This window comes from Gossypium arboreum, chromosome 7 (assembly GCF_025698485.1).
Source record: "Gossypium arboreum isolate Shixiya-1 chromosome 7, ASM2569848v2, whole genome shotgun sequence".
Lineage (NCBI taxonomy): Eukaryota > Viridiplantae > Streptophyta > Magnoliopsida > Malvales > Malvaceae > Gossypium > Gossypium arboreum.
Window position 1 is genome coordinate 78,498,375 of NC_069076.1, and position 27,605 is coordinate 78,525,979.

Sequence of the window (27,605 nt, forward strand, 5' to 3'; positions counted from 1 at the left end):
ACTCCATCCCCTATTTATAGTACTTAGAAAACCTAGTCTATTCCTATCTAAATTCTAAAAGATAAATAGAGATAAAAGCTAAAATTAAATCTAAATAATAATCTTAACAATTATCCTAATATAATTAAAATTTTAAATAGAGTCTTGTGTTTATAAAATCTTTTCTTTGCACTTTTGCCCCCAGAGTTTCGACACTTGTATTTTTGGCACCATTTCTTTTCTATTTCGTATGCTGGCCCATTTTTCTTTAAATTCACGTTTTTGCCCTAAATTTCTTTTTACCTTCAATTTAGTCCCTATAAGATAAAAATGATAAATAGCTCAAATTAATAGGATCATACTCAAAATAAATATGTAATTAATACATAAAAATATGTCATTACAGAGTATTATCATTTATCATTGTATATAACTATTATTTTAAATTTTTAAAGAGATTAATTTAAACTTTCATCATTTAAAGGGTAAAATACAATTTTATCATATATTGACTTATAATTTTAAAATTTTAAAAGTTTTAAAACATTATTTTACTATTTCAAGGACGAATGCCATTACCCTGTTGCTTGGATTACAGAAATTGAAAAATAATTTTGAAGATATTTTTATATAGAAAATATTACCCTATAATAATTTGGATTTATTTTATTATTTTTAATAACATAAGGATTAAAATGATTCATTTAGTAATATTATGAATGACTTGATTGGTGATTACAACCAACTAAATTCATATATTTTTTCTTTCTCTCTTAAATTAAAATTAAAATTTTAAATTAAATTAATTTTTGCCAAATATATTCACTTCCATTTGTCCTCTATTTTAAAACCAATTGTGTGAGGGGATCTAAATTCGTTTGGATAAAAAGATTTATAATGATCAAATTGAAAATGTTGTCAAATTGAAGGACTAAATATTACTTATCCCCGATTATCATTCCATTAAACTCAAAGCCCAATTATCAGTATCCTGACTCAAGCCTATCAATACAATCTCCTTTCCCTCTTTTTCACTCGCTTCCAAAATTGGCGCCACTCTCTTTCTGTCTTCTCATTTTCTCAAACAATCTATCCCAAGTAGTACAACGTATTCTACCTGCAATTTAATCGGTGGTTCGATCCGATTTGAAAGAGAAAAAAAAAAAATAAGAGGAGATGTCTCTAAGACGGAGCACGAGGGCCGAGGTTCGAAGGAACAGGTACAAGGTGACGGTTGATGCGGAGGAAGGTCGCTGGAGGAGAGAAGACAACATGGTTGAGATTCGAAAGAACAAGAGAGAAGAGAACCTTCCTTAAGAAATACCGCGAAGGACTTCTCGCTCAACAACAACTGCAGCAACAGCAGTTGCTTTCTTCAACTGCGGATTCCGAGAAAAATGTATTACATTCAACTGATCAATTGATTTGATCCATCGAATCATGATTGATAGCCAGGTTCAACTTATTGTCTTACTTCAATTTCTGTAATTAGATAAAAAAAATTTGCTAGTGTTACTGGTGTTATAAAGTTGCTGATTAGGAGTAGGTCAATTTGTGTTACTGACATGAACTGAAATACATGTTGAACTTATTGGTTTTAGTAAGCCTATAAAGAATGGATAGGGCTATTTACTCTTTTACTATTGAATCAAACATGATTTTGACGTGTTTATAATCTAATTATAAACTAATTGCAGTTAGAAAGTCTTCCGGCTATGGTAGAGCGCCTTGGTCAGATGACAGGAATGCCTAGCTAGAGGCGACCACTCAGTTCTGGAAGTTACTATCAATAGGTCGATATTTTGTTTTTCTATTTTTTCTTGTTGCAACTCACTTTTAATTTTGCATTTACAAGTTATTACTTGCTCTTAGTTTATCTTCAGATCATGGTCCTCCAATCAATGAAGTTGTACAATCAGGTGTTGTTCCTCGCTTTGTTGAGTTTCTTGCTAGGGATGACTTCCCATAGCTTCAGGTTTGATATTTTGATACTGTAGTTATTAGGATTTTGCTCAATCTCTTTGGTAATGTTTTGGTTGTTTTATGGTTTAACTGTTTTTATGCAATCTTGTGGGTTGTAGTTTGAGGCAGCTTGGGTTCTCACGAATATTGCCGCAGGGACGTCAGACAATACCAAAGTTGTAATTAATCATGGAGCTGTCCCTGTATTTGTTAAACGTCTTGCATCTCCGACCAATAATGTACATGAGCAGGTAGATATCACAGTTCACAAGTAATCTTATTTTTATTAATACAGTTTAGTTGCATTCCAATACGGGTTATCATTTTCTTTTTGGAATTATAGCTTGTTTGGGCCTTAGGAAATGTTTCCGGAGACTCACCTAAATATCGCGACCTGGCCCTTGGTCATGGTGCCTTGCTGCCACTGTTGGCACAATTCAATGAGCATGCCAAGCTTCTATGTTGCGAAATGCTACATGGAGTTTGTCAAACTTTTGCAGGGGCAAGCCACGGGCATCATTTGAGCTGGTTGGTCTTTCTCGACTCTTGTAATATGAATTGTTTGGAATTATGACTTTTTTTTGCTGATGTCTTTTGCTAACACGTATGCTTTTGAAATTCAATAAGCAGACAAAGCTAGCTTTGCCCACTCTTGAGCGTCTTATCCATTTGAACGATGAGGAAGTCCTTACAGATGCATGCTGGGCCCTGTCATATCTCTCAGATGGTACTAATGAAAAAATCCAAGTTGTTATTGAAGCAGGTGTCTTCCCCCGCTCGTTCAGCTCTTGCTGTAAGTACTGGATCATTTTGCTTTTCAAATTGATTTTTGATTTGATATATATGTTTATGTTATTGTTTGTCCCTTTTTCTTTTGAAGAAATTTATCCTTTGTCTGTTTCTAGCAGTTGCTTGTGAATTCTGGATGTTTTGAATATCCTCACTTATTTTTCCTTGTTAGTCATCCATCCCCAACAGTCCTCATTCCTGCGCTTCGCACAGTTGGAAATATTGTTAGTGGGGATGATATACAGACTCAGGTATGGAATATTTAATGACATATTCATTTCTTTCTCTACTACTATTCTGATTTCTTTCATTTGAGATGTTTTTAGCTGACTTATCCTTGTTCTGGTTTTGGCTGGTTAATTGCATTTATATCTACACGTTACACAACTTAATATAATATATTCTCTCTGACTAATCTATTGGTTCTCTGTTGCTTAAACCATGTTGGGGCAGTGCTGTCCTTTCTATTACAATTATTTTGACTGTCTCTGATATGTCATTGCAGAAGCCATTGGTGCAATACTATGTTTGGTTAGCTTGATATTTCAATTTTGTTTTTCAGGCAAACAACAAATTATGCCTTGCATTAATGTGCTAGTATTCTTCACAACTCTGATTTGAATGTGGTTTCTTTAAAATATGCTTCACATTTTGTAACATCCCCAAAAATCAGGGGTTAGTAGAATCGGGTTTGTGAATCGAGAGAGAGTGGTTATGCCTTAATTTTTTAAAATTTATCTATTCATTTTTAGGAAATAAATGAGGTATTAGTTTGTTGGTTAAGTGTTAGTGAAACATTCCTTGAAATCCAAGTTCAAATCCCTTTATCTCTCACCATTTTTATTATTTTACAAATTTTACCTTAAACCCTAGTATGTGACGTGTCTTGTTTTTTTAAAATAAATATTGCAAAATTATTTTAAGAATGATGAAAAAGCCTAATGGTTAAAAGAAATATGAGAAAGGATGGAAATTAAATGAGGTCCCAAGTTCGAATCCCTTTCTTTGCAAAATAATTAAATTTTGCAAAATCCCTTATTTTTTTAATGTGTGTGCCATCCATACCCTTGAACCCTAAGTATAAATATAACTTTTTATTGTATTTTTCAGCTTTTAATTCAACTTTTACCTACCCAAGCCGTTCACTCTCTTCCTCTCCTCTTTTCTCTTCAATTTTTTTTCTTTTTCCCATTGTTGTCATTGCCTACACCTAGTTTTACCATCTCTTTCTTCTTTTTTTCCACAAGATTTGTTAACATATTTTCTACCATATTGCTGTCATTTTTCCTCATTAAAATCAGCCCCAAATCTGAAATCTTGAACTCCAAGATCGATCTCGAATATTGCCAAGAAAGTGCCATAGCCGTTTCTCTCGACTAGCTTGGGTAATGTCTCTTCTCTCTTCAATTTCTTAATTAATCTTTTCCACTCAAAACCTAAATTTCCAAATCTAGAATTTGGGGGATTTTAAATGATTTCAAAGATATTTTTCCAAATTTTAATGAGATCTCAAATCGTTTTAAAATTCAGCCCCAATTTTGGTCATCGCGAGTGGTGGTGCGTACACCTATGGGTAAGAAAATGGGCTGTTTTGTTTCTTGGTTCTTGCCTATATTTTTCCAGAATTAATTTGAGTTCTTGAGCCCTCCTAATCAGCTTTTAAACCCATTTCAATTAGGAAAAAACGTTTTTGATCGATTGGCTATTCAGATCCCACAAATCGTGAAACATAAGTGCAATTAAGGGTACTAGTTTGTTATTTAGACATAGTTGTTGGGTAAAGGTTATGATTTGATTAAATGAATGAATTTAATTATTAATTAGCTACTGATTTTTCATTATATTATTGAATTAGGTGCTGACTCAAACACCCTAAATCATCCGTAATGGCGAAGAATGATTGTACGTATGGTTTGCATCGATACAGTGTAAGGAATCTAACTAGTTTGGATTTATAAAATAGTTATAATTTCAACGATTGGTTTGAACTCATAAGTGGGTGTTTGGGGGCTAGTTTAATGATAAATTTATTGAATTTATACTGAATTTTGGTTTAGGTTCATTTAAGAAATTATTAAGGAAAATTGGAAGATTTGTTAGTGTGCTGCGAGGAAGTAAAAAATAAGGTGTGGGCTCTAAACTCATAAAATTGTTTGAAAATGTTAAATGTCATGTTATATTTGATAAATTATCTTTCTGAATGGATTGGATGAATAGCCAAATTATTTATTTTGTAAGTGGCAGAACCAGGTATGTTTCGAGCCTTAAAAGATTGACATGTTGGCAAAATTGCTAGTTTGATAGTATGAATGTTTGATTGAGTTTGTAATTGCATATTTGAGTTATGAGATATGAGAATGTATGACTGAATAATATAATGTGTTGAGATATTAAGATTTTGTATGATTTAAACGCATGAGATATTTGTTATATTGTGTATTGAAAAGGGTGCTATTTATGCACAATGAAAATCTGTACAGTATGTGAAATTGAACGATATTGATTGATACTAACTCAATGGTAATTTGAAAGATTGGAACATTATTTTCATTTACTGAAAGCATGTGATTATGTATGAGATTGTGTGACATATTGCATATGCATTGGGTTGGGATTCTATGGTTGACGGAGGAGTTCTGTGGAGTACCGATGGCATATTAAGTCCACATTATTCGTAGTCAGTGCACTGCACCTGGAGTATCGAGGGGATTGACGATTTTATCGCCTATTATATGTTATTGACGATTGTATCGCACTATTTGATATCCGACAGATTTTATGCATTATTGATTATTTGGTGGTTTTACCACATCGAGCTATGCTCATAATATTTTGGAGTTGGCAGACGGGTTCTGGGGAACTCGTGGTGTGTAGCGGATGGAATGGGTAGAAACCTTTTTGCATTGCATCATGTGCACGACATATTCGAATGTTATTGATTTATGCTTTGTATTGTATTTTGTTGTACTGAATGGTGGTTATTACTCGAATGAATGATGTCCTATGCTCATACATCGTTTGACATCAATTTGATAATGGCTATGTAATGATGAAATTCTTATAATGGTTCTGTTTTCTTCTGTTAATGCTAATATGTTTCACTGTTTTTGATGTTTTTGCCCATTTAAATAATTATGACTCGCACTGAGTTTTTCATAAGCTCACCCCTCAATAATGTTTAACTTTTCAGGTAAACCTCAAAACTAGGACCGGACTTGGCATTCGGAGAATCACCTTGGATCTCAGACTAGTCTTAATAAGTATTATTAAGTCTTTATTGATTTTGGCTTGTAATTTTTAATTATCTCTGATCTGTGGCTTGGTAACTTTTCTTTTGAAAATTTTTGCATGCATGAATTACTCAAGCATAATAATCGGGTAATGCATTATATCAGGCTCAAGTAAAATTTAATATTGCTCGCTAGTTTCCACTACATTGCAAATGAACTATTTTTGAAAAAAGAAATCAATAAGGCAACTAATTTTCCAAAATGACTTGAAAATTGATTTTTTTGCTGCATTAGTTTAATTTCCAATTTTTTTTTTAAAGAAGAGCGACAAGTAAACGATTTTTTTAAAACAACATTATCAACAATAAAATGAATGCTTTTAAGCTAACTCAAAGTACAACTAGGGTTTTCTCTAAAAATAAGTTTTTTTTTAAATTCTTAAAAAATAACGTAAGTTAGCTTAGTCATTTGGGTGACTAATATAGCCTTTTCAATTTAGTCATAACGTCTAGGTCAGGTTTGGGAGGTTACACATTTGATGATGTCAATAAATGTTAGAAGATTTTAAAGCTAGGTATCGTTTCTAATGGAGTTTATTTGTTGGGGTTTATTATGAAAATTGGATAGCTATATATGGTTTCAGTTGACATGCTTATAGAAAATTTTGTTGGAAAACATAAACTCTAGATGTGTTCCCACTTAAGAAAAATCCAGAAAATTAGAAGATTTTGATTTATGACAAGATTGTAGATTGAAGTAATTGTATATAACACATGATTTCGACATGTTTTGTTACTTGTAGGCAAATATGATTAATGCATCTTCTTCATGGTTAATTGGCATATGGTGAGATGAATCATAGTTTATGCCCTTAATTTATATTTGGATTAAACGGTCTTTAATAATTAGGATTGAGTTGACAATATCATGTTTCTTTGGACAACAATGTTTGTATTCATATAACTACTTAGTTGCCTTTTGCTCCAGAATTGTTATGCTACATGTTATTGCCTCTTTCAGTGTATTATAAACCACCAAGCTCTTCCAAGCCTTTTGAACCTGTTGACAAATAACTACAAAAAGGGTATCAATAAAGAAGCTTGTTGGGCCATTTCAAACATCACTGCTGGAAATGCAAACTAGATACAAGTTGGGAAATTTAGTATGATAATCTATTGTTGATGTTATAGTTTTCAATTGTCGCCTTTTCATCCAGTTTGAATAATTCAGTTGGTGTGTGAATTGGAAATGTTTTTTTTAGGCTGTAATTAACACTGGCATTATTGCTCCTCTAGTAAATCCACTTCAACACTCTGAGTTTGAGATCAAGAAAGAAGTTGCTTGGGCAATTTCAAATGCTACATCTGTCGGCAGCCACGAACAAGTAAAGTATAGTTTTTTTGCCATAATCACTATCTGGGTTCTTCATCATACAATTTTCTGTAAATAATTAGTTTCTGATTTATTTGCCAGGTTCCTGGTGAGCGAAGGTTGCATTCCATTGTGTGATCTTCTAACTTGTCTTGACCCAAGAATTATCACTGTTTGTTTAGAGGGGCTTGAAAACATTTTAAAGGTTGGTGAAGCTTAGAAAAAATTGGGTCACACAAGAGAATTCAATGTCTATCCTGACTTACTTAATAATACTTGGGGGTTGGAAAAGATTGAAAACCTCCAAAGTCATGACAACAATGAAACCTATGAGACGGCTGTGAAGATTCTTGAAACATATTGGGGGGAAGATGAGGATGAGCCACTACCTCTAGTGATGCTTCACAATCTGGTTTCCATTTTATAGGAAACCAACTTCCTGTTCCATCTAGTGGATTCAGTTTTAGTTGAAGGTATTGATAATATTCTAAAACGACATTTTTATGTGCTAATTGCATGTTTATTTTGAGTATGACCTTACTAATTTGAGCTATTTATGGTCTTTTATCTTTCAGTGACTAAATTGGAGGCAAAAGAAAATTTAAAGGTAAAAAGTGTAATTTTGAAGATAAAATGGGCAACATGTGACATAAGGAAAAAAGTGGTGCTAAAAATGCAAGTATGGAAAGACATAAGGGCAAAAGTGCAAAAGAAGAGGTTTTATAGCACAAGACTCTATTTAATATTTAATTATATTAGGATAATTATAAAGGATTATTATTTAGATTTAATTTTAGGATTTATTTTTATTTATATTTAATTATTTTTATTTATCTTTTAGAATTTAATTAGGAATAGACTAGGTTTTCTAATACTATAAATAAGGGATGAAGTGACACAAATTTGACTCATCTTTTCTGTAAATACTCTCTCCCCTATAAGTTTAACATTTTTATTCTTTTCATATTTTTTTCTAATAAAAATTTCATTTTAATTATATTTATTTCTTTTTCCTCAAAAATTACGAGCCATTAAATTTATCTAGCTGAAGGTTATCAAAGTTCTTCAAAAAGGGTTTATGAGGCTTAAAATCTGTACTTAGCCTTCTCAACGAATATTTATCATTTCTCTGCATTATGGGGCTAACGCTTTCGTCCATGTCCTTTAAAAGGTGATCTTTTCAACGTATGCAAAGGCGGCTGTTTTGTATGTTTTGAGAAGGTTGCACAGTCAGTTCGTTAGCTTACTGCGTTAGAGGTTGGTGAGCCCAAGACAAAATGGTGTAGGATTCGCCATTGAGAAGTGATGATCTAGCATAAGATAATCCCACAGAAGCGATTATTAGCTAGAGTCAGGTTCCGCTAAATTGTAAGTCTAAATTCTTAGAGTTGGTAGTTGTAGGCATCCTCTTCCACTATAATTGACTTATTCTTTTTGAGAAGGATCACTTAAAAGCTAAGGATTGAATCCAAGGTGGATCGAGACAACTGGAGGTTGAAATCTCTCCATAAAAACACTTTTTTCTCAACTATATTTATTTCTTTATTTTAATTTTAATTTTCGAAGTTTCAATCAAAACTTTTAATTTTGTTTTTTTATTTTTTTTCCCAAGTACGCAGGTTTTCTTGGGAACGATTCTAACCAGAATTTCGAGGAACAAGCAATTGTTCAAATATAGTCCCTGAGGATTTGACTCTACTTCCCTCATACTAGTATTTTTATTACTTTCAATATTTTATAGGGATAGAATATTTTTGGTACTCTTAACAACCGCATCAAATTTTAACGTCGTTGCCAGGGATCGGTAACGTACTAATCTTGTTATTTGTTTTATATTACCAGATTTGCTTCAAGTACTCTTGCATTTGATTCGGAGATAAAGAAGACTGTAAGAGCTAATCGCAAGGAAACAAAGTTACGCAAAAACCAGTCAGGAGTTGTCGGGACTCAGAGTAACCCACCACCAGAAATTGGAATCGACGATGAAGTAGAGTCTAGGGTTAACGAAAACCCTACTCAAACATTTAAAAGTGAAAAAGTAGAATTCGATTCACCAAAAGAAGTACTTAACGTTAGGGTTAACAGAAACCCGAATTTAGCAAATCAACCAATGGCTCAAACGATTCGGCAATTGGCCGAAGCACCGGCAGAACAACCGCCATTGTGCATAGCATATCCTACTATATATACTGATTTTGAACTGAAGTCAGGTCTAATCCAGTTAATGCCAACTTTTTGTGGGTTGCAAAACAAAAATCCCCACAAACATCTGAAAGAGTTTCATATGGTTTATCTTAATATGAAACCTCAAGGGGTAACTGAGGATCAAATTAAATTGCGTGCATTCCCTTTTTCTCTAACAGATTCAGCTAGGGAATGGATTTTATTTACCTCATGGATATATTACAACTTGGGCTGATCTTTCTTGTTTATTTCTCAACAAGTTTTTCCAACATCACGAGCAGCTGAGTTAAGAAGGGAGATAGTTGAAACAAGGTAAAAAGAAGTAGAGTCTCTTTACGACTATTGGGAGTGATTTAAGAAGCTGTGTGTGAGCTACCCACAACACGATATAAGGGAACAATCTCTTCTCCAATATTTTTATGAAGGCTTGAAACCAATAGAGATGAACATGGTGGATGCCGCTAGTGGAGAAGCATTGGTTAACATGACTCCCCAATAAGCAAATGACTTGATATCCACGATGGCTGCAAATACTCAGCAATTCTGAGCCAATCTTGAACCTCTTAGAAGGGTTCACCAGCTAAGTAATTCAACCTTAGAAGATAAAGTTGATAGACTTACTAATATTGTAAATTCTCTTGTTGTAGAAAAATGTAAAATCGGTCCGAGTATGCGGAATATGTGCTATACCTAAACATACTACTGATGTATGTCTCAGTTTGTATGATGATATTATGACTCATTTAGATGCTGTGGGAAATTTCCCTAGTCCACCACAAAAGCGATATGACCCTTACGCTAACACCTACAACCTAGTGTAAGACCCAATTTTGGCCCCGGCCCGTGCAAACGAAAAGGGAGATAATAAATTATAATAAAAGTATTATAAAGTCCATCATCAGAGTCCAAAGTCCAAAACCATTACAATGGCCCATAGCCCAAACCTAATACAAGCCCAAACCCAGACCCAAAAATTCAAGGCCCGAACTGCCCAAAACATGTTAGAAACAAAAACCCTAGGGTTTCTACCCCTAGCACCGCAGCCAGGCTCTAGCCCACAGCGCCGTACGGCCTCCTGGCACCACAGCCACGCCCGCCCCTCTGTACGCCAACGCACAGCCTCGTACATACGCCACACACACCCCGTACTTGCAAGCAAATACAAAAACCACAGCATAGCAAAGAGGAAAAGAAAAAAGAAATTTTATTTTTCTTTTTCATTTTCATTTTTTGTTTCGGCTATAAAAGCCATGTAGTGACCATTGTATTTTTTTTACGCACACAATACCTGCACTGAATACAAAAGAAAGCCATTAAAATCCTTAAAGGTGATTTCTTCTAAAGTTTTTTTATTTTTCTTCCAATTATTTCTTTTGGTCATTTGTTTTTGCATTTAAAAATCAAAAAGAAGAGGAAAATGAGGCCTTACCTTGAAAGCATGCCGTGAGATTCCTTCCTCTTCGTCGAAATCAAAGTATAGAAAGGGTCTTAAAGCTGAAAAAGGCGACTCCAAGGCTCGAGTGGGCTGGTCATCGTTCATGGTGGCGGATCGGCGCCTAAAGGAGCACTTAGGATTTGGCTGAGAAGTAAAATGGAGAGGTTAGGGCATTGTTAGGGTTCGGCTAAATGAAGGCAACATTTAACCTTATAAGGAAGCAAAAACGGCGCTGTTTAAACCAACTGCAATGGTTTAAAAACGACATCGTCTGGAAGCCATGTCCGATGACCCGTTCCAGCGCCTTTGTGACCCACGTGTTTGATGCGGTAAAGGGAAATTTGTGCATTTAGTCCCTTCCTTTCGCGCTAGTGTTTGATCAGGCCTAGTCCAGATTTCTTTGTTTTCTTTAATTTGCCCTGTAATTTGTGCATTTTTGCAAATGGATCCGTGCCTCAGCACTGTGTTTTAGGACTTGGATTATTTCCAGTTCTAGTCCCTACGCATTTGCACACATTGCATATTGGTCCCTTTTTATTTTTATTATTATTTTTAAATTATCCCTTTTGTTTTAGTTTAATTCTAATTAAGTATTTTTATTTTATAGCCTTTTTTATTCTTGATTACTTATTTGTATATTTTGAACTACCTTGGGAATTGTTTCTTTATTATTGTAGATTTGTTTTTGTCATATCATCATCACATTTTGTACATTTTCTTATATAAATATTTTTATACATTATTATATGTATATATATACTTTATAATAAAATTAATTTTATTCTATGTATATTATTAACATTATATTATTTCATATATATGACTGTTTTTTGAATTTATTCCACATATTTATATATATTTGTTGTTTAAAAAGAAATCACATGTTTTATACATTATTTAAATTACTATTATACCTATACACAAACATTGGTATACATATTTAATCTATACACATTACTAAATCCATGATTTTATACCTATAGTTTTCTTTATACAGTGAGTTTGAAGTTTTTTTATCATATTATTTTAATATTTGTATAATATTTCTTTAGATAATATATATATATTTATACATGTATTATTCTAATTGAGTTTTTGACCTGTAATGCTTATTATTTTAAAGTTCCTAACATTTTATATATGTGTATATGTGTTGAGTTATTTTAATAGCTTTATTTTGTTTTTGTAAAATCATCTTTAAGTTCTTTATTATATCATTTTAACATTTTTATATAATATTTCATTCAAATGTTATATGTCTACATGAACATATATTATTCATAGTAAAATTAGCTTGATCCTATATACATATTAAACTCCATATTTTTTCATATAATTGTTTTAAATTATTAATATATATGTTTTTAATCTATTATGTATATATCTTATTTCCTAGAATCGTACTTTATTATATACCTTTGCATGGCTTTTTATATTTCATACATTATTAAATTTATCTTTATTTGTGCATATTGTCAATTTTAAATAAATGTATTTTTCTAAATCATTTTGCATGTTATTTGATTCAAATGTCTTCATTGTGTAACATCTATTTTAAAAATTATTTATATATTCTTAGTTTTTATAAATTATCTTAAATTCTAACATATGATTTGCTCATCAATGCATCATTCTTTAGAAGTTGTTTTGTGTCATATTAATTTTATGTTGTTTGATATCTCATGGGTTAGTTGTTTTTTATTATTTCATGTATATTTGTTGTATTGTTATATCAATTATTCTCCATGCATGATTGAAATTGGGTTATATTTTTTAGGTTAGTTATGTTTAAGTGTTTATTTTGTTAGTCGATTAAATAAGATATATTATCTTCATTCATCCATCATTGTATTTTTTACATATTATCCCATGCTTTTGTTTTTTCTTTTGGTTTACGAAATGTTGTTTTATAAGGCCCAACTCTTTAAAACTAATTATTCTATTCTATTTCAAGACAAATTAATGCGTTTTAAGCTGGTTTTATAATTATTTGTCTGAAAATTCTTTAAAACGAAGGCAATGTTTGATGTTTGGAAATTCGAGGAATCGTGCCCTATCGTACTGGGTTTCGATTTCCCGTTCGTTCAAAATAATCGAATATTCCTTTTATAATTTCACTCGTGTTTTCCAAATACTAAAACAAGGCAATATTCAGTGTTTGGAAATGTGGGGAATAGTGTCCAATCGTGCTGGGTTTCGATTTTCGGTTTGTTCAAAATAATCGAATATTCCTTTAAAATTTCACTTGTGTTTTCCAAATACTAAAACAATGCAATATTTAGTGTTTGGAAATGCAGGGAATCGTGCCCAATCGTGCTGGGTTACGATTTTCGGTTTGTTCAAAATGATTGAATATTCCTTTAGAATTTTACTCGTGTTTTCTAAATGCTAAAGCAAGGCAATGTTCAATGTTTGGAAATTCGAGGAATCGTGCCCTACCGTGCTAGGTTTCGGTTTTTCGTTGGACTAAATAATTGGGCATCCTTTATAATTTTTAACGTATAAAATTTTGGAAGTCAAAATTTATCGTGTTTTCGAGGGTATAAAGGATCGTGTCCTATTGTGCTGGATGTGATGCTGTATACCTTTGGAACAAGAGGATTTTGACGACCAACTTAATCCATTCAAATGTTTTAAAATGAACCATATTTCAAAAATAGCTTTAAATCTTAGGCTTAAGGACAATACTTAATCCATTTGGTACCAATTTTGGGCATAATGAGGGTGCTAATCCTTCCTCATACATAACCGGCTCCCGAACCCGTTTTCTCAAATTTATATAGGCCAAAATTGATTTTAATAAAATAAAGTGTTTTATTAGGTGACCTAATCACACCTAAATAAAAGATTGGTGGCAACTCCACATTTGGTTTTCAAAAAGTAGATTCCCCTTTTTTCTATTTTTTTTTAAATAAAAAAATGGTTTCGACACCCAGGATGGAGGGACCACCCTAACTTGAGTTATGGGGCCAATCCATGATATAATAGGGTTCCACAACAGCCACGAGATTCAGGTAATTCTCTGAAAACTTTGGTTTTCAACAAAAAACCGAGGCATCTATAAGAGAATTGACCACATCAATTGAGAAAATAAGTTCTCAAGGGAAGTTGCCATCACAAACAGAATCGAACTCGAGAAAAAATGCCAATGTAGTGATGCTGTGAAGTAAAAAGATACTGGAACCAATTCCTGGTAGGAATCTTGGCCAAGAAATCGCCCAGGAAAATCCCAAAAACAATGAATAGGTCCGAGCGAAACCCCCATTGCCAAAAATTCAACCCCCATTTCCAGAAAGATTAAATCAATGTCAGAAAGGCAAAGAAGACAAGGAGATCCTCGAAACATTCAGAAATGTCGAGATCAATATACCACTGTTGGATGCCATTAGACAAATTCCACGGTATGCCAAGTTCCTTAAAGAACTCTGCACCAACAAACGAAAATTAATAGGTAATGAAAAGGTAAGTGTTGGTGATAATGTATCTTACAATACCATGCAAGATAGGCCATTTGGGAATTAAGAAGGCTATGTGTGAGTTAGGGGCTTCAATAAATGTAATGCCTTATTCTATATATGAAAACTTAACGCGAGTTTTTTTTACAAAAACAGGTGTTATCATTCAGTTGGCAGACAGGTCTATTGTGCATCCCGAAGGAGTCTTCGAGGACGCAATAGTGAAAGTTAATGAACTTATTTTCCTTGTAGATTTTTATGTAATAAAAATAGAGGAGGATACCACTCCTAGATCTTCGGACCTTTAGCACCAAGATTGATGCTCGAAACAGAACTCTTACAATGGAATTTGATGGGGAGATCGTGAAGTTTAATGTTTACGATGATATTAGTCATCCAAACAAAATCTTGAGCGTAAACTGTGTCGACATAATTGACTCTTTAGTAGAAGAGACTTTTGAGTCCATTTATGAAGATAAATCTGAATTTATTTGATGATTATGAATCTGTTAATGAATTATTGTCTCCATCAAGCACTGAACTTTCACCTTCTGTTGTGCAGGCTCTAGATTTGGAATTAAAGCTACTTTCCAAACATCTTAAGTATGCGTTTTTGGGGAAATGTAATACCCTACCGATTATAATTTTAAATAAACACTCTAAGCTCGAAGAAGAAAGTTTGATCCAGGTACTACAAAATCATAAGGAGGCGATTGACTGGACCATTGCCGATTTAAAAGAGACAAGCCCTTTGACATGTACACACATAATCTACTTGGAGGAAATCACAAAACCAAGGTGAGAGACACAAAGACGGTTGAATCCAAATATGATGGAGGTGGTAAAAAAGGAAATAATCAAGCTGCTAGATGCTGACATAATCTACCCCATTTCTAACAGCCGATGGGTAAGTCCGGTACAAGTCGTGCTCAAGAAAACGGGCGTAACAGTAAAGAGAAATGCTGAGGGTGACCTGGCACCAACTCGAGTACAAAATGAGTGGTGTGTCTGCATTGATTACAGGAAGTTGAATTCTTACACCAGAAAAGATCATTTCCATCTTCCTTTTATAGATCAAATGTTTGAGTGATTAACTGGAAAAGCTTACTTTTTTTTGTCTTGGTGGATACTCAGGTTTCTTCCAAATCTCAATTGCACCAAAGGACCAGGAAAAGACCACTTTTATGTGCCCATTCGGCACATTTGCGTACAGAAGGATGCCATTTGGATTTTGATAAACCGTAATTTATACATGTTTTTATCCCATGCTTAGCCCATTTATGGATGGTTTCTCCTTAGATTTGGTGAATTCGATCCTCCTAATTCTTTAATTTCATGTTTTATACTTAGGTGAGCATAGTAGAGTAAAAAGAGCGAGAAACGAGTCAAAAACAGAGAAAATAGACCCACATGAAAAATCAATACGGCCTGGGCTTCCTCATACGGGTGTGTCCAAAAGCCGTGTCCCTTTGGCAGGATCAAAGCGCGACTTACACGGGTAGACTAGACACCCGTGCCTATTCAACAACCTTGACCATGGGCTAGAGTAATCGTACACGGGCGTGTCATACAGGCGTGTCCCTGCCAAGCCCAAGTATAACCCTATTCGAAAAAGGCCAATTTTGAGGGCTCTTAGGCATTCTAAAGCCTATGTAAACACCTGAGGAGGCACTTAGGAAGGGGGACGCAGAGTAGGAGGTAAGGAATTACTCAAGGGAAGCCGATTGGTCCATCTCAGAAGCCGGATTCATCATCAAGACTGAAGATCTCCCTTTAATTTCCATTCAGGGGTTTTGGGTTTTCTTTATGTTTTGTATTCATTATTCTTCTTAGATGTTTTTTTCCATAATTATGAACTAAACCCCCTAAATACCTAAAAAGAATGATACCTAAGATGGATCTTGTTATTATTATCTGAACTGTATGATAAATATTTGACTTGTTCTTAATTATGTGTTCTTAATTCTTGTTTTAATATTCCAGGATATTGATTCGAGTTAATGCTCTTATTCAGAGGAGGAATAGACCCTGTCTAAGAGTAAATTTTTCATACTTAAGCGGAGTTGATTGCACGCCTAGAGATATGGTGATAAGAATTTTGTCGGATTGGGTGAAACCTAATAAGGGGATCCGTTGATCGAGTTAATGCAACACTAGGTGTTAATTAGAAAGAGATTTCAATTAATCAACCTAGGGTTAGACGTTATTAGTCTCGAGAGAGATAATAATATAATTTAGGGATTTCTATAGATCAAGTCAAATGAATAAATCATCTGATTTAGAGTCAAATAACAAGTGAAATCTAGGTGGATTTTTCCTTGGGTATTGTCTTAATCAATTGAGTTTTCCCAAAAGCTTTTTTTCCAATCTTCTCTCAGTGCACTCTTAGTTTAGTTAATTAGTTTAGATAACCAAATCCCTTAATTTTTAGGCTAGATAATAAAAAGAAGGTAATTACTAGTACTCTTGGTTCCTTTGGGTTCGACAATCTGGTATTGCTAAAGCTATACTACTGTTCGATAGGTACACTTGCCTTCATCGTGATAATAGTTAGTTTCAAGAACGATTAATTATAAATATTTAAAACTTGTTGCAAATATCATGTATTAAGTTTTTGGCGTCGTTGCCGAGGAACTAGGATATTAGGAACACTCAATTTTCATTACTTTAGCCATTTTACTTTTATTGCAATTTAATTTTTTATTTTCTTTTCTAATTCTTCATTTATTCCATTCTGACAGGTTTTTCTAGTTTATGACGAGAAGAAACCCGTTAGGACCATTACTATTTAATAGTGAGATTGATCACACAGTTCGCAGAAACCGAAGAGAAATAAGGCGAAGCTTACGATACACAGAGGAAGAGCAAGAGGACGATACTTCAACCACAACCGACGAGATGGCTGAAAACCAAGAAAATCCGCTACCTCCTGCGATTGCTGTTAATCAGAATCCTGCTCCGCGCACTATGTATGATTATGCTAAACTTTCTTTAATAGGAACTGAATCGAGCATAGTTAGACCTGCTGTAGCTACAAATACTTTTGAACTTAAACCTAACACAATTCAAATGATACAACAATTTGTTCAGTTTGATGGTTTGCAGGATGAAGATCCCAACGCTCACTTGGCAAACTTTTTGGAACAATGTGATACATTTAAAATTAATGGCGTTTCTGATAACGCCATTCGCCTTCTGTTATTCCTTTTTTCATTGAGAAACAAAGCTAAACAGTGGTTGAATTCGTTACCACGAGAGTCAATCACTACTTGGGAACAAATGACCGAAAAGTTTTTATTAAAATATTTTCCACCGGTTAAAACGGCTAAATTACATAATGATATCTTTTCTTTTGTGCAGATGGATTTAGAAACACTCTACGATGCATGGGAGAGATACAAGGACCTCTTGAGAAGATGCCCTCACCATGGGGTACCACTCTGGCTACAGGTTCAAACGTTTCATAATGGCCAGAATTCTTCGAATCGACAAATGGTTGACACAGCCACTGGTGGGACCATCAATAATAAGACACCTGAAGATGCTTATGAATTTATAGAAGAGATGTCACTGAATAATTATCAGTGGCAAGTCATGAGGATAAAGCCAACAAAAGTAGCCGGCGTTTATAACGTCGATTCAGTCACCATGCTCTCTAATCAAATAGAACTCTTGAATAAGAAAATTGACAGTTTTCTTAGTTCTTCACAAGTTCACCCAGTAATGCAGTACGAAGCAAGTAGAGGCGGATCGAGAAATCCAGATTACCCACCCTATGGCCACAACATGGAGAACGAGCAGTTAAATTACATGGGTAATAATCCTCGATCTCAAAATAATCCTTATAGTAATATTTACAATGCAGGTTGGAGGAACCACCCAAATTTCTCATGGGGACGCCAAGAAAATCAACGACCACCACAACCGCCAGGCTTCCAACAACCACCCTACTAGTAAGAAAAAAAGCCGAACCTTGAGGAGATGCTGAAAAAATTCATCTTGATGTCAGAAACTCATTTTCAGAATACCGATATAGCACTTAAAAATCAACAAGTGTCGATCCAAGGGCTCGAAACTCAAATAGGCCAGCTCACTAAATTGATATCTGAACGACCACAAGGTAGCCTGCTGAGTAACATAGAATCTAACCCAAGGGAACAACTTAATGCGATTACCACTCAAGACAATGAAGGGTTAGTTGAGCCTGCATCAGAACCGAGGCAAGGCATTGTGGTAAGTCAAGATAAAGGTGAGGTGGACTACAGTGAGCAAAAAAATGGTAAGTAAAGAGTACAAACCACGGGTACCATACCCCAACGCGACAAGGAAAGACCGTACAGATGAACAATTCGGTAAATTTCTTAAACTATTAAAGAAATTACATATTAACTTACCGTTTATCGAAGCTCTCTCGCAAATGCCAAACGCAGTCAAATTTTTAAGGGAGCTTCTAGCAAACAAACGAAAGTTGGATGAGGCGTTGCATGTGGAGTTGAATGCAGTTTGCTCAACCATATTACAGAATAAGCTACCCAAAAAATTAAAAGATCCAGGGAGTTTTACGATTCCTTGTTTAATTGGTAGTTTAGATGTTCATAATGCATTGCCTGACTTAGGGGCAAGCATTAATGTTATGCCTTATAAAATGTTTAAACAGCTAGGTCTTGGGAAACCCAAACAAACTAGGATGAACATTCAATTAGCTGATAAAAGCATTAGATTTCCTAGGGGTATCATTAAAGATGTTCTTGTTAAGATTGACAAATTTATATTCCCAGTTGATTTCATTGTTCTAGACATAGAAGAAGATAGTAATGTTCCTTTAATTTTAGGGAGGCCCTTTTTAGTAACCGCTAGAACAGTAATTGATGTTGGCATAAGTGAACTCACACTTTGTGTGGGAGACGAAACAATCACCTTTCAAGCTCGTAATTCGAGTAACACATCAAAAATTGAAGGTGGTTGTATAAATAATTCTACTAAAACTGACCATGCGGTGCAACCTACTTTTCAGGAAATAAGTTCGAAGAACCTACACGAGCCATGTTCAAGCAACAACAAATGATCTATATATGAAGAACGAAGGCTAAAAATTGAGGAACTAGATGAATGGTGGACACAGAAATCGAGAACACTCGATAAATCGAAACCGAGCCAGCACGAGCTCAATACATCACAAAATCAACTTAAGGTTGGAGACAAAGTACTACTAGATGCAGCAGATCCTCACATTACTACTTCTGAACCTAATGAAGAAATTCCTCTCACGATACTCAATATTTTCCCATATGGTATAGTCGAGGTAATTCATCCCAAATTCGACACTTTTAAGGTAAACAATACTTGTCTTAAACCTTATATTGATAAAGTTGATAGCAGGGATGAGGAGTGTAAACTCCTTGAGCCACTATGATCACACGTTAGAGAGCTAAGTCAAGCTTAGACTATAAATAAGCGCTTCTCGGGAGGAAACCCGAGCACTAATAGTAATAATTTATTTAAATTCTAGTTTTTCATATTTAACCTACTAATTGAGTCTTGAAACACAGGGTTTCCCATCCACACGGCTAGGCACACGGGTGTGCCTTAGGCCGTGCACACACCACAGGAGGAAACACGGCCGTGTAAAAATAGGGAAATTTTTTTTCCCAATACGGGATGTGATAAGTCGCCACGGCCATGTGATAAAGTCGTGAGCGAAACTGCCAAACCAACACAGGCGTGCGACACGCCTGTGCCCAGCCCCTGTGGTCGACACTGTCAAACTAACACGGGCGTGGGAGAAGCGAACGAAGCAAGACATGGCCATGCGACATGGCCGTGTGAACCCACACGCCCAAGGAACACAGGCGTGGGGCGAATGTCAGACGCGCCTAAATTTAAAAATCGCGAAACACACGGGAAAAAAATAGGGCACATAGGCGTACCCCACAGCCGTATGCCCCAAAATCTATATAAACCTCTCACTATTCATCATCTTCCTCCCCAAAATCCCTAACCCTAGCCGTTGCAACTCCACACGCCCTACCTTCCACGCTCGTGCGTCGCCTACAACACTGTTTTCGAATACCCAAGCTTCTCCCTTTTGCGTTTGTTTACTCTTTTCTCTCTTTTTTCTTTAAATATTTTGCCTATTTCCTATTTTCTATGATCCATTTGACTATTTTAAGTGAATATTCATAGTAGAATAATAGAAATACTCTTGCTTATTATTAATGAATTTTGCCATTTTTCATATTACATTCATCTATCTTTCTTGTTTCCATGGATTTTATGCCTACCCACATGCATTCATAATTAGATATGCCTGTCTTATTATTCTCATAGTCCTATTTTAATAACTTGATATATTTTCTTTAGTTGTTTTAGATTTGTTCTCTTCATCTAATACAAAAGTCTCATGAAATATTTTTATTTAGTTTTTTTTTCCATGCTATTCTTGGGACATATTGGTTGAACTTCGAATTTTCAATGCAGATATACAATGTCATCCTCACGTGGTAAGAAAATCGCTGTCCCTAACTCGAAAAAGAGGAAAGGAGCAGCGTCATCCTCGGGTCCTACCGCTGAGATCCGTCACCCTTTCCTCGAGTTCCCTTTGAGACCCTAAGAGGAGCTATTTCAGACATTATGGGCCCGAACCCTAGGTGTGGGCCGCTGCATTGACTGGACCATACTTGAACAGATTCAGTTAGTTGTCGCGGTCCGAGCTCTCCTAACGACTGACCCGTAAGGGCTCTTCTTTGAAATCGTCGAGCCAATGTATCTCGAGTTCATATTAGAACTCTACTCGACGTTTCATCTGCAGACCGTCATGACCAACTTCGATGATCTTGGAACAGTCCAGTTCCGCCTTGGTGGTCTAGTGCACTAGTTGAGCGTACCCGAGTTCGGGATTGCACTAGGGCTGTACACGGAGGAGTTCATGGACGACAATGAACTCGACACCCTCTACCGCCACATCCACTACTCTCCCTCAAAGTGTTGGAGGGACCTCATCCCTACCTCGGCCACCTACAAACCTAACCGCTCCAAGGCATCAGCTCTCCCTCCATCCTTGAGGTACCTACACGCCCTATTGGCTCACACTCTGAAGAGACGACGAGAGAGTACTGGTATCGTCACCATCCACGACGCCTACTTCTTATAGAGCATGGCGAAAGGGCACATCCTCGACCTCGCCTACTTCATCACCCTCACCATCTGCCATCAGACGGAGCGACATTGGAGGGGGGTCATCTCTATCGGACCCTATGTGACTCGATTGGCATGACACTTCGGGCTCCTCAACACAGCGGCACAATCATCCTCCCTCACTCTCATTGTCCAGATGTCCCCACAGGGCATCTCGAGCATGCTAAACATGAGTATGATCAAGGAACGACGTGGCACCTACCCTCATCAGTACCGTCTCGTCCAGTCCACTGAGGAGGAGGACCTAGAGAACATTACTGATGATGTCCCTCCACGTCATGAGGACCTGCCGTCTCAACCACCACCCATCCATCGTTCAGTTCATGCGGCGGCTTCATACTCTGACATCTTTAAGTGCCTTACAAGATTTGAGCAACAATGTTTTCAGCGCTTTAATCACATTGATGCGACTTTACATCAGATTTGTCAGCACTTCTACATCTCATCGCCACCACCACCTCGTGAACCATCCGACGATGATGATGTTTAAAAACTTTTTATTTATTATTTTTATTTTCACTTTTATCTTTATTTATCTTACTTAAGTACTTTTTATTTCATTTTCCTTTATTATTATTTTAATTTTAGTTTTTATAATTTTTCTTCAATAATTTTTAGTTTCGACTATTTCATTACGAGTAATTATGCTTCCTTATATTTCCTAAAAAGTTCCTGATTCTATCACAGTTATAAAGAGCTCCAAAGCTCATCATCGCATAGGAACTAAAAACTCTACTGGCAAAGGTTCTCCATGACTACCATGTCCTGCTTGACCACGACCATAGTGACCACCAGATATAATATTCTTTTGGCGCAGGACTTATGGACTAATGAACCTCTACCACCACCGGAGTATCCTTCTCCACTCTCATCATTTTCCTTAGCCGATTATTCTCCATAACTCCAAATCAAGGAGTTTATTCATCATTTAGGAAGTTTCACTTCTCTCCCTATCTTATGATTATTTATCTATATTTTTCACTATATATATCTTTGTACATTGAGGGCAATGTACATCTTAAGTGTGGGGGGATCTCTTATATCATCATTACAAATCCCTGAATTTTGTCTTATTCTCACATGAACTACTCATATCACTATTAGAATGAATTTTAATTAATTTATGATTTTTATTGATATGTCTTGAATTAAAACATAGGTATTTATGCATTGATTGTTTAAACTTTAAGACATTAGGGAATCAAGCACGATAAGTTGATTTTTGAAGAATTATAAACTTTTAGGTTGTTTCCCTAAGTTTGGGTATTATCGTGAGTTGAAATTCATAAGTTTAAACATCAAAAAGCCATAATTTTTGTGAGATCTTGAGCCTTTAGAGCATCTATTATTTTTTTCATGCTCACTTTCATTGTTGCTTTGAGTGTGTCAGTATTGATTTGTTATTCTAGAACTTGTTTGATTATGCTTGTCAAGACAACACCATTTGATTTGATATATCAAGATGATAAAGACACTTAGGTTTAACCCACTCACTCCACAAAAGCCTACCCTCATAATTAACCCTTAGTGAACCCTTTTGAGCCTAACAAACTATTAATGTATTTACCCTTAATATTAACCCATAACCCATTATTGTTGAAATCCCCTAATTTGATCCTGCTTTTTGTCGAGATTTGATTTGAACTAATTGCTTAGCTATGTTTTGTTCCTTTATGTATTTGACTTGTTCTTTAAAAAAATAATAATAAAAATAAAAATACTTCAACACATATTAATAGTAATTCATCATTTCTGAGCTTGAGTGTTAATTCCATATTTTGAGAAGAAGCTCACTTGTATTCAACTGAAGTTATTTTTCTAGCTAGGTAATTTTTCAATTCAATCTCGATTCTAACCTTTTCCTTTAGATTGTGACCACACCCCCTAACCAAAGTCACGTTACAACCCTCTAAAGACCTTTTTGATTGATGTATCAGCTCAATATATAGTGGTGGAGATTTGATTTTCAAGCAAGCCTATGGTAATAACTTTTCATATTGACTAATGAGTGCTTTAATTGATGTCCTTAAACACTTGAGTGATTTGAGTGAATCTTTAGTGAGGATGTTAAACTCTATGATATTTTGATCAAAGGTAATCACTTAGATAAGGGGAGACACCTATGTTTTTGTGATAAAATACTCAACTTGGAATGTTTGAAACTTTTATGTATTTTTAGTTGAATTTTCAATGTATGAATACTTGTGGATTATTTTGAGATATTATTGATAGAGATTATAAATCGAGAAGAATTTATTTTGATTGTGAGTTGAGGATTTTGCTTGAGGACAAGCAAACACTTAAGTGTGAGGGTATTTGATAAACCGTAATTTATACATGTTTTTATCCCATGCTTAGCACATTTATGGATGGTTTCTCCTTAAATTTTGTGAATTTGATGCTCCTAATTCTTTAATTTCATGTTTTATACTTAGGTAAGCATAGGAGAGTAAAAAGAGCGAGAAACAGGCCGAAAACAGAGAAAATAGATCCACATGGGAAATCAACACAGCCTAGGCTTCTTCACACGAGCGTGTCCCACGGCTGTGTCTGACTTACACGGGTAGACTACACGCTCGTGCCTATTCAACAGCCTTGACTACAGGCTGGAGTAATCGTACACAGGCGTGTCACACGGGTGTGCCCCTGCCGAGCCCAAGTATAACCATATTCGGAAAAGGCCATTTTGAGGGTTCTTTGGCATTCTAAAGCCTATTTAAACACCTGAGGAGGCACTTAGGAAGGGGGACGCAGAGTAGGAGGCAAGGAATTACTCAAGGGAAGTCGATTGGTCCATCTTAGAAGCCAGATTCATTATCAAGACTGAAGATCTCCCTTCAATTTCCATTCGGGGGTTTTGGGTTTTCTTTATGTTTTGTATTCATTATTCTTCTGAGATGTTTTCTTCCATAATTATGAACTAAACCCCCTAAATACATAAGAAAAATGAAACCTAAGACGGATCTTGTTATTATTATCTGAATTGTATGATAAATATTTAACTTGTTCTTAATTATGTGTTCTTAATTCTTGTTTTAATATTCCACCATATTGATTCGAGTTAATGCTCTTATTCAAAGGAGGAATAGACCCTGTCTAAGAGTAAATTTTTCATAATTAAGCGGAGTTGATTGCACGCCTAGAGATAGGGTGATAAGATTTTGCCAGATTAGGGTGAAACCTAATAAAGGGGATCCATTGATCGAGTTAATGTAACACTAGGTGTTAATTAGAAAGAGATTTCAATTAATCAACCTAAGGTTAGACGTTATTAGTCTCGAGAGAGATAATAATATAACTTAGGAATTTCTACGGATCAAGTCAAATGAATAAATCGTCTGATTCAAAGTCAAATAACAAGTGAAATCTAGGTGGATTTTTCCTTGGGTATTGTCTTAATCAATCGAGTTTTCCCAAAAGCTTTTTCCCAATCTTCTCTCTCTGCACTCTTAGTTTTGTTAATTAGTTTAGATAACCAAATCCCTTAATTTTTAGGCTAGGTAATAAAAAGAAGGTAATTATTAGTACTCTTGGTTTCTTGGGTTCGACAATCCGATCTTGCTAAAGCTATACTAATATTCGATAGATACACTTGCCTTCATAGTGATAATAGTTAGTTTCAAGAACGATTAATTATAAATATTTAAAACCTGTCGCGAATATCACGTATCAACTTTGCAACGCATCAGCCACCTTCCAGAGATGCATGATAAGTATATTTTCTGAATATGTGGAAAAAATTATCGAAGTTTTTATGGATGATTTTACTGTGTATGGGAATTGTTTTGACGAATGCTTTAAAAACCTCACGATAATTTTAAATAGGTGCATAGAATTTAATATTGTCTTGAATTATGAAAAGTGTCATCTTATGGTAGACAAATGTTTCATTCTAGGTCATATAGTTTCAACTAAGGAATTGAGGTCGATAAGGCCAAAACTGACATTATAAATTCTTTACTATATCCCTCTATTGTATTGGAGATACGTTCTTTCCTCGGTTATGCAAGATTTTACTGGCGTTTTATAAAAAAAACTTCTCTAAAGTAGCTGACCCACTATATGAGTTATTGCAGAAAGATAAGAAATTCGAGTTCTGCCCGAAATGCAAAAAGGCTTTTGATACACTCAAGCAGAAGTTGGTGTCCGCTCCTATAGTACAAGCACCAGATTCGAACTATCCCTTTGAAATTATGTGTGATGTAAGCGAACGCAGTGTGGGAGCTGTGTTAGGGCAAAAGATAGACAAAGAGCCTCATGTCATTTGCTATGTCTCAAAAACCCAAGATGCTGCACAAAGCAACTACACCACCACAGAAAAAGAACTCTTAGTTGTTGTATTTGCTTTGGATAAATTTCGGTCATATTTATTGGGATCTAATGTGATTATTTTTTCTGATCATGCAGCTCTCAGTTACTTGATAGCGAAGAAGGAAGCAAAGCCAAGGCTCATTAGATGGATTTTGCTGCTCCAAGAATTTGACATAGAGATTCGTGACAAAAAAAGGATGCGAAAACTTAGTGGCTGATCACTTGAGTAGGCTAAAAATATCTCATGATGACACTCCTATAAAAGATGAGTTCCCTGATGAGGGCTTATTTATGACCGAGGCTCATTACCCATGGTATGCGGATATAGTAAATCTCTTAACCATAGGTTTGTTGCCTACTGAGTTAGCACGTTTCGTGAAGGACAAGCTTAGACGGGAAGCTCGATATTACATTTGGGACGACCCATACTTGTGGAAACACTGTTCAGATCAGATAATAAGAGAGTGTGTTCCAAAAACCGAGGCAACCTCTATCCTCACTTTTTTTCATACAAAAGCTTGCGAAGGTCACTTTGGCCCTAAACGGACTGTTCACAATATATTAGAGTATAGGCTATATTGGCTCACAATTTTTTGGGACGCATATAATTTCTGTAAGTCATGCGATAAATGCCAACATACAGGTAACAGCACTAAATGAAATTGAATGTCCTTATCCCCGATTCATGTATGTGAGATTTTTGATGTATGAGGCATTGATTTCATGGGCCCATTTATTTCCTCATTTAGAAACATAAATATAATTCTTGTAGTAGACTATGTTTCTAAGTTGATAGAAGCAAAGCCTACTCGTAATGATAATGCTAAAACTGTTGTGGAGTTTCTAAAATGAACTATTTTTTTCTAGGTTTGGCACACTTCGAGCTCTGATTAATGATCGTGGCACCCACTTTTGCAATAAAGTCATAAAGGCACTATTATCAAAATACAGAGTTCACCATCGTATAGCTACAGCTTACCACCCCAAAACGAATGGCCAAGCAGAAGTCTCGAAAAGGGAAATCAAAACTATATTGGAGAAAACAGTTCAGCCCAACCAAAAGAATTGGAGTCTTCGGCTTAATGACGCTCTTTTGGCCTATCGGGCGGCATATAAAGGACCAATTGCAATGACCCCGTATCGACTTATTTTTGGAAAAGCTTGTTATCTTCCGGTAGAGTTGGAACATAAAGCTTATTTGGCTGGATTTAGAACTCGCAAGGAAGGCAAGGAAATTAGACATCCAAGAATTGGAGGAAATTTGTAATGATGCTTACGAGAATACTCGCATTTATAAAGACAAGACATAGTTGTTTAATGATAAGAAAATAGCTCAGAAGCATTTTGTCGGTAAGAAAAAAAGTTTTGCTTCCAGGTAAGCTTCGATATTAATGGCAATGACCTTTTATTGTGACCCATGTATTTACACATGGTGCGATTGAAATAGAAAGTGAAGAATCAGGAAAGCGGTTTGATATGTGATATTCGTGACAGGTTTTAAGTATTTATAATTAATCGTTCTTGGAACTAACTATTATCACGATGAAGGCAAGTGTACCTATCGAATAGTAGTATAGCTTTAGCAAGACCGGATTGTCGAACCCAAAGGAACCAAGAGTACTAGTAATTACTTTTTTTTTATTATCTAACCTAAAAATTAAGTGATTTGTCTATCTAGACTAATTAATTAAACTA

General features: G+C 35.2%; 1 protein-coding gene, 1 non-coding gene and 1 pseudogene across 2 annotated transcripts; 2 read left to right on the forward strand and 1 right to left on the reverse strand.

Moving 5' to 3' along the window:
• Positions 1 to 967: 967 nt before the first annotated feature.
• Positions 968 to 7,887, forward strand: LOC108468383 (importin subunit alpha-like; annotated as a pseudogene).
• Positions 7,888 to 17,733: 9,846 nt separating this feature from the next.
• LOC128296073 (small nucleolar RNA R71) lies at positions 17,734 to 17,839 on the reverse strand. Its single transcript, XR_008286621.1, has one exon. It is a non-coding gene; the product is annotated as a small nucleolar RNA R71 (small nucleolar RNA).
• An 8,700-nt stretch (positions 17,840 to 26,539) lies between these two features.
• Positions 26,540 to 27,177, forward strand: LOC108473586 (uncharacterized). Its single transcript, XM_017775254.1, has 2 exons — positions 26,540 to 26,553; positions 26,778 to 27,177. Exons 1-2 carry the CDS (start codon positions 26,540 to 26,542, stop codon positions 27,175 to 27,177), a joined length of 414 nt encoding a protein of 137 aa, XP_017630743.1.
• Positions 27,178 to 27,605: the final 428 nt, after the last annotated feature.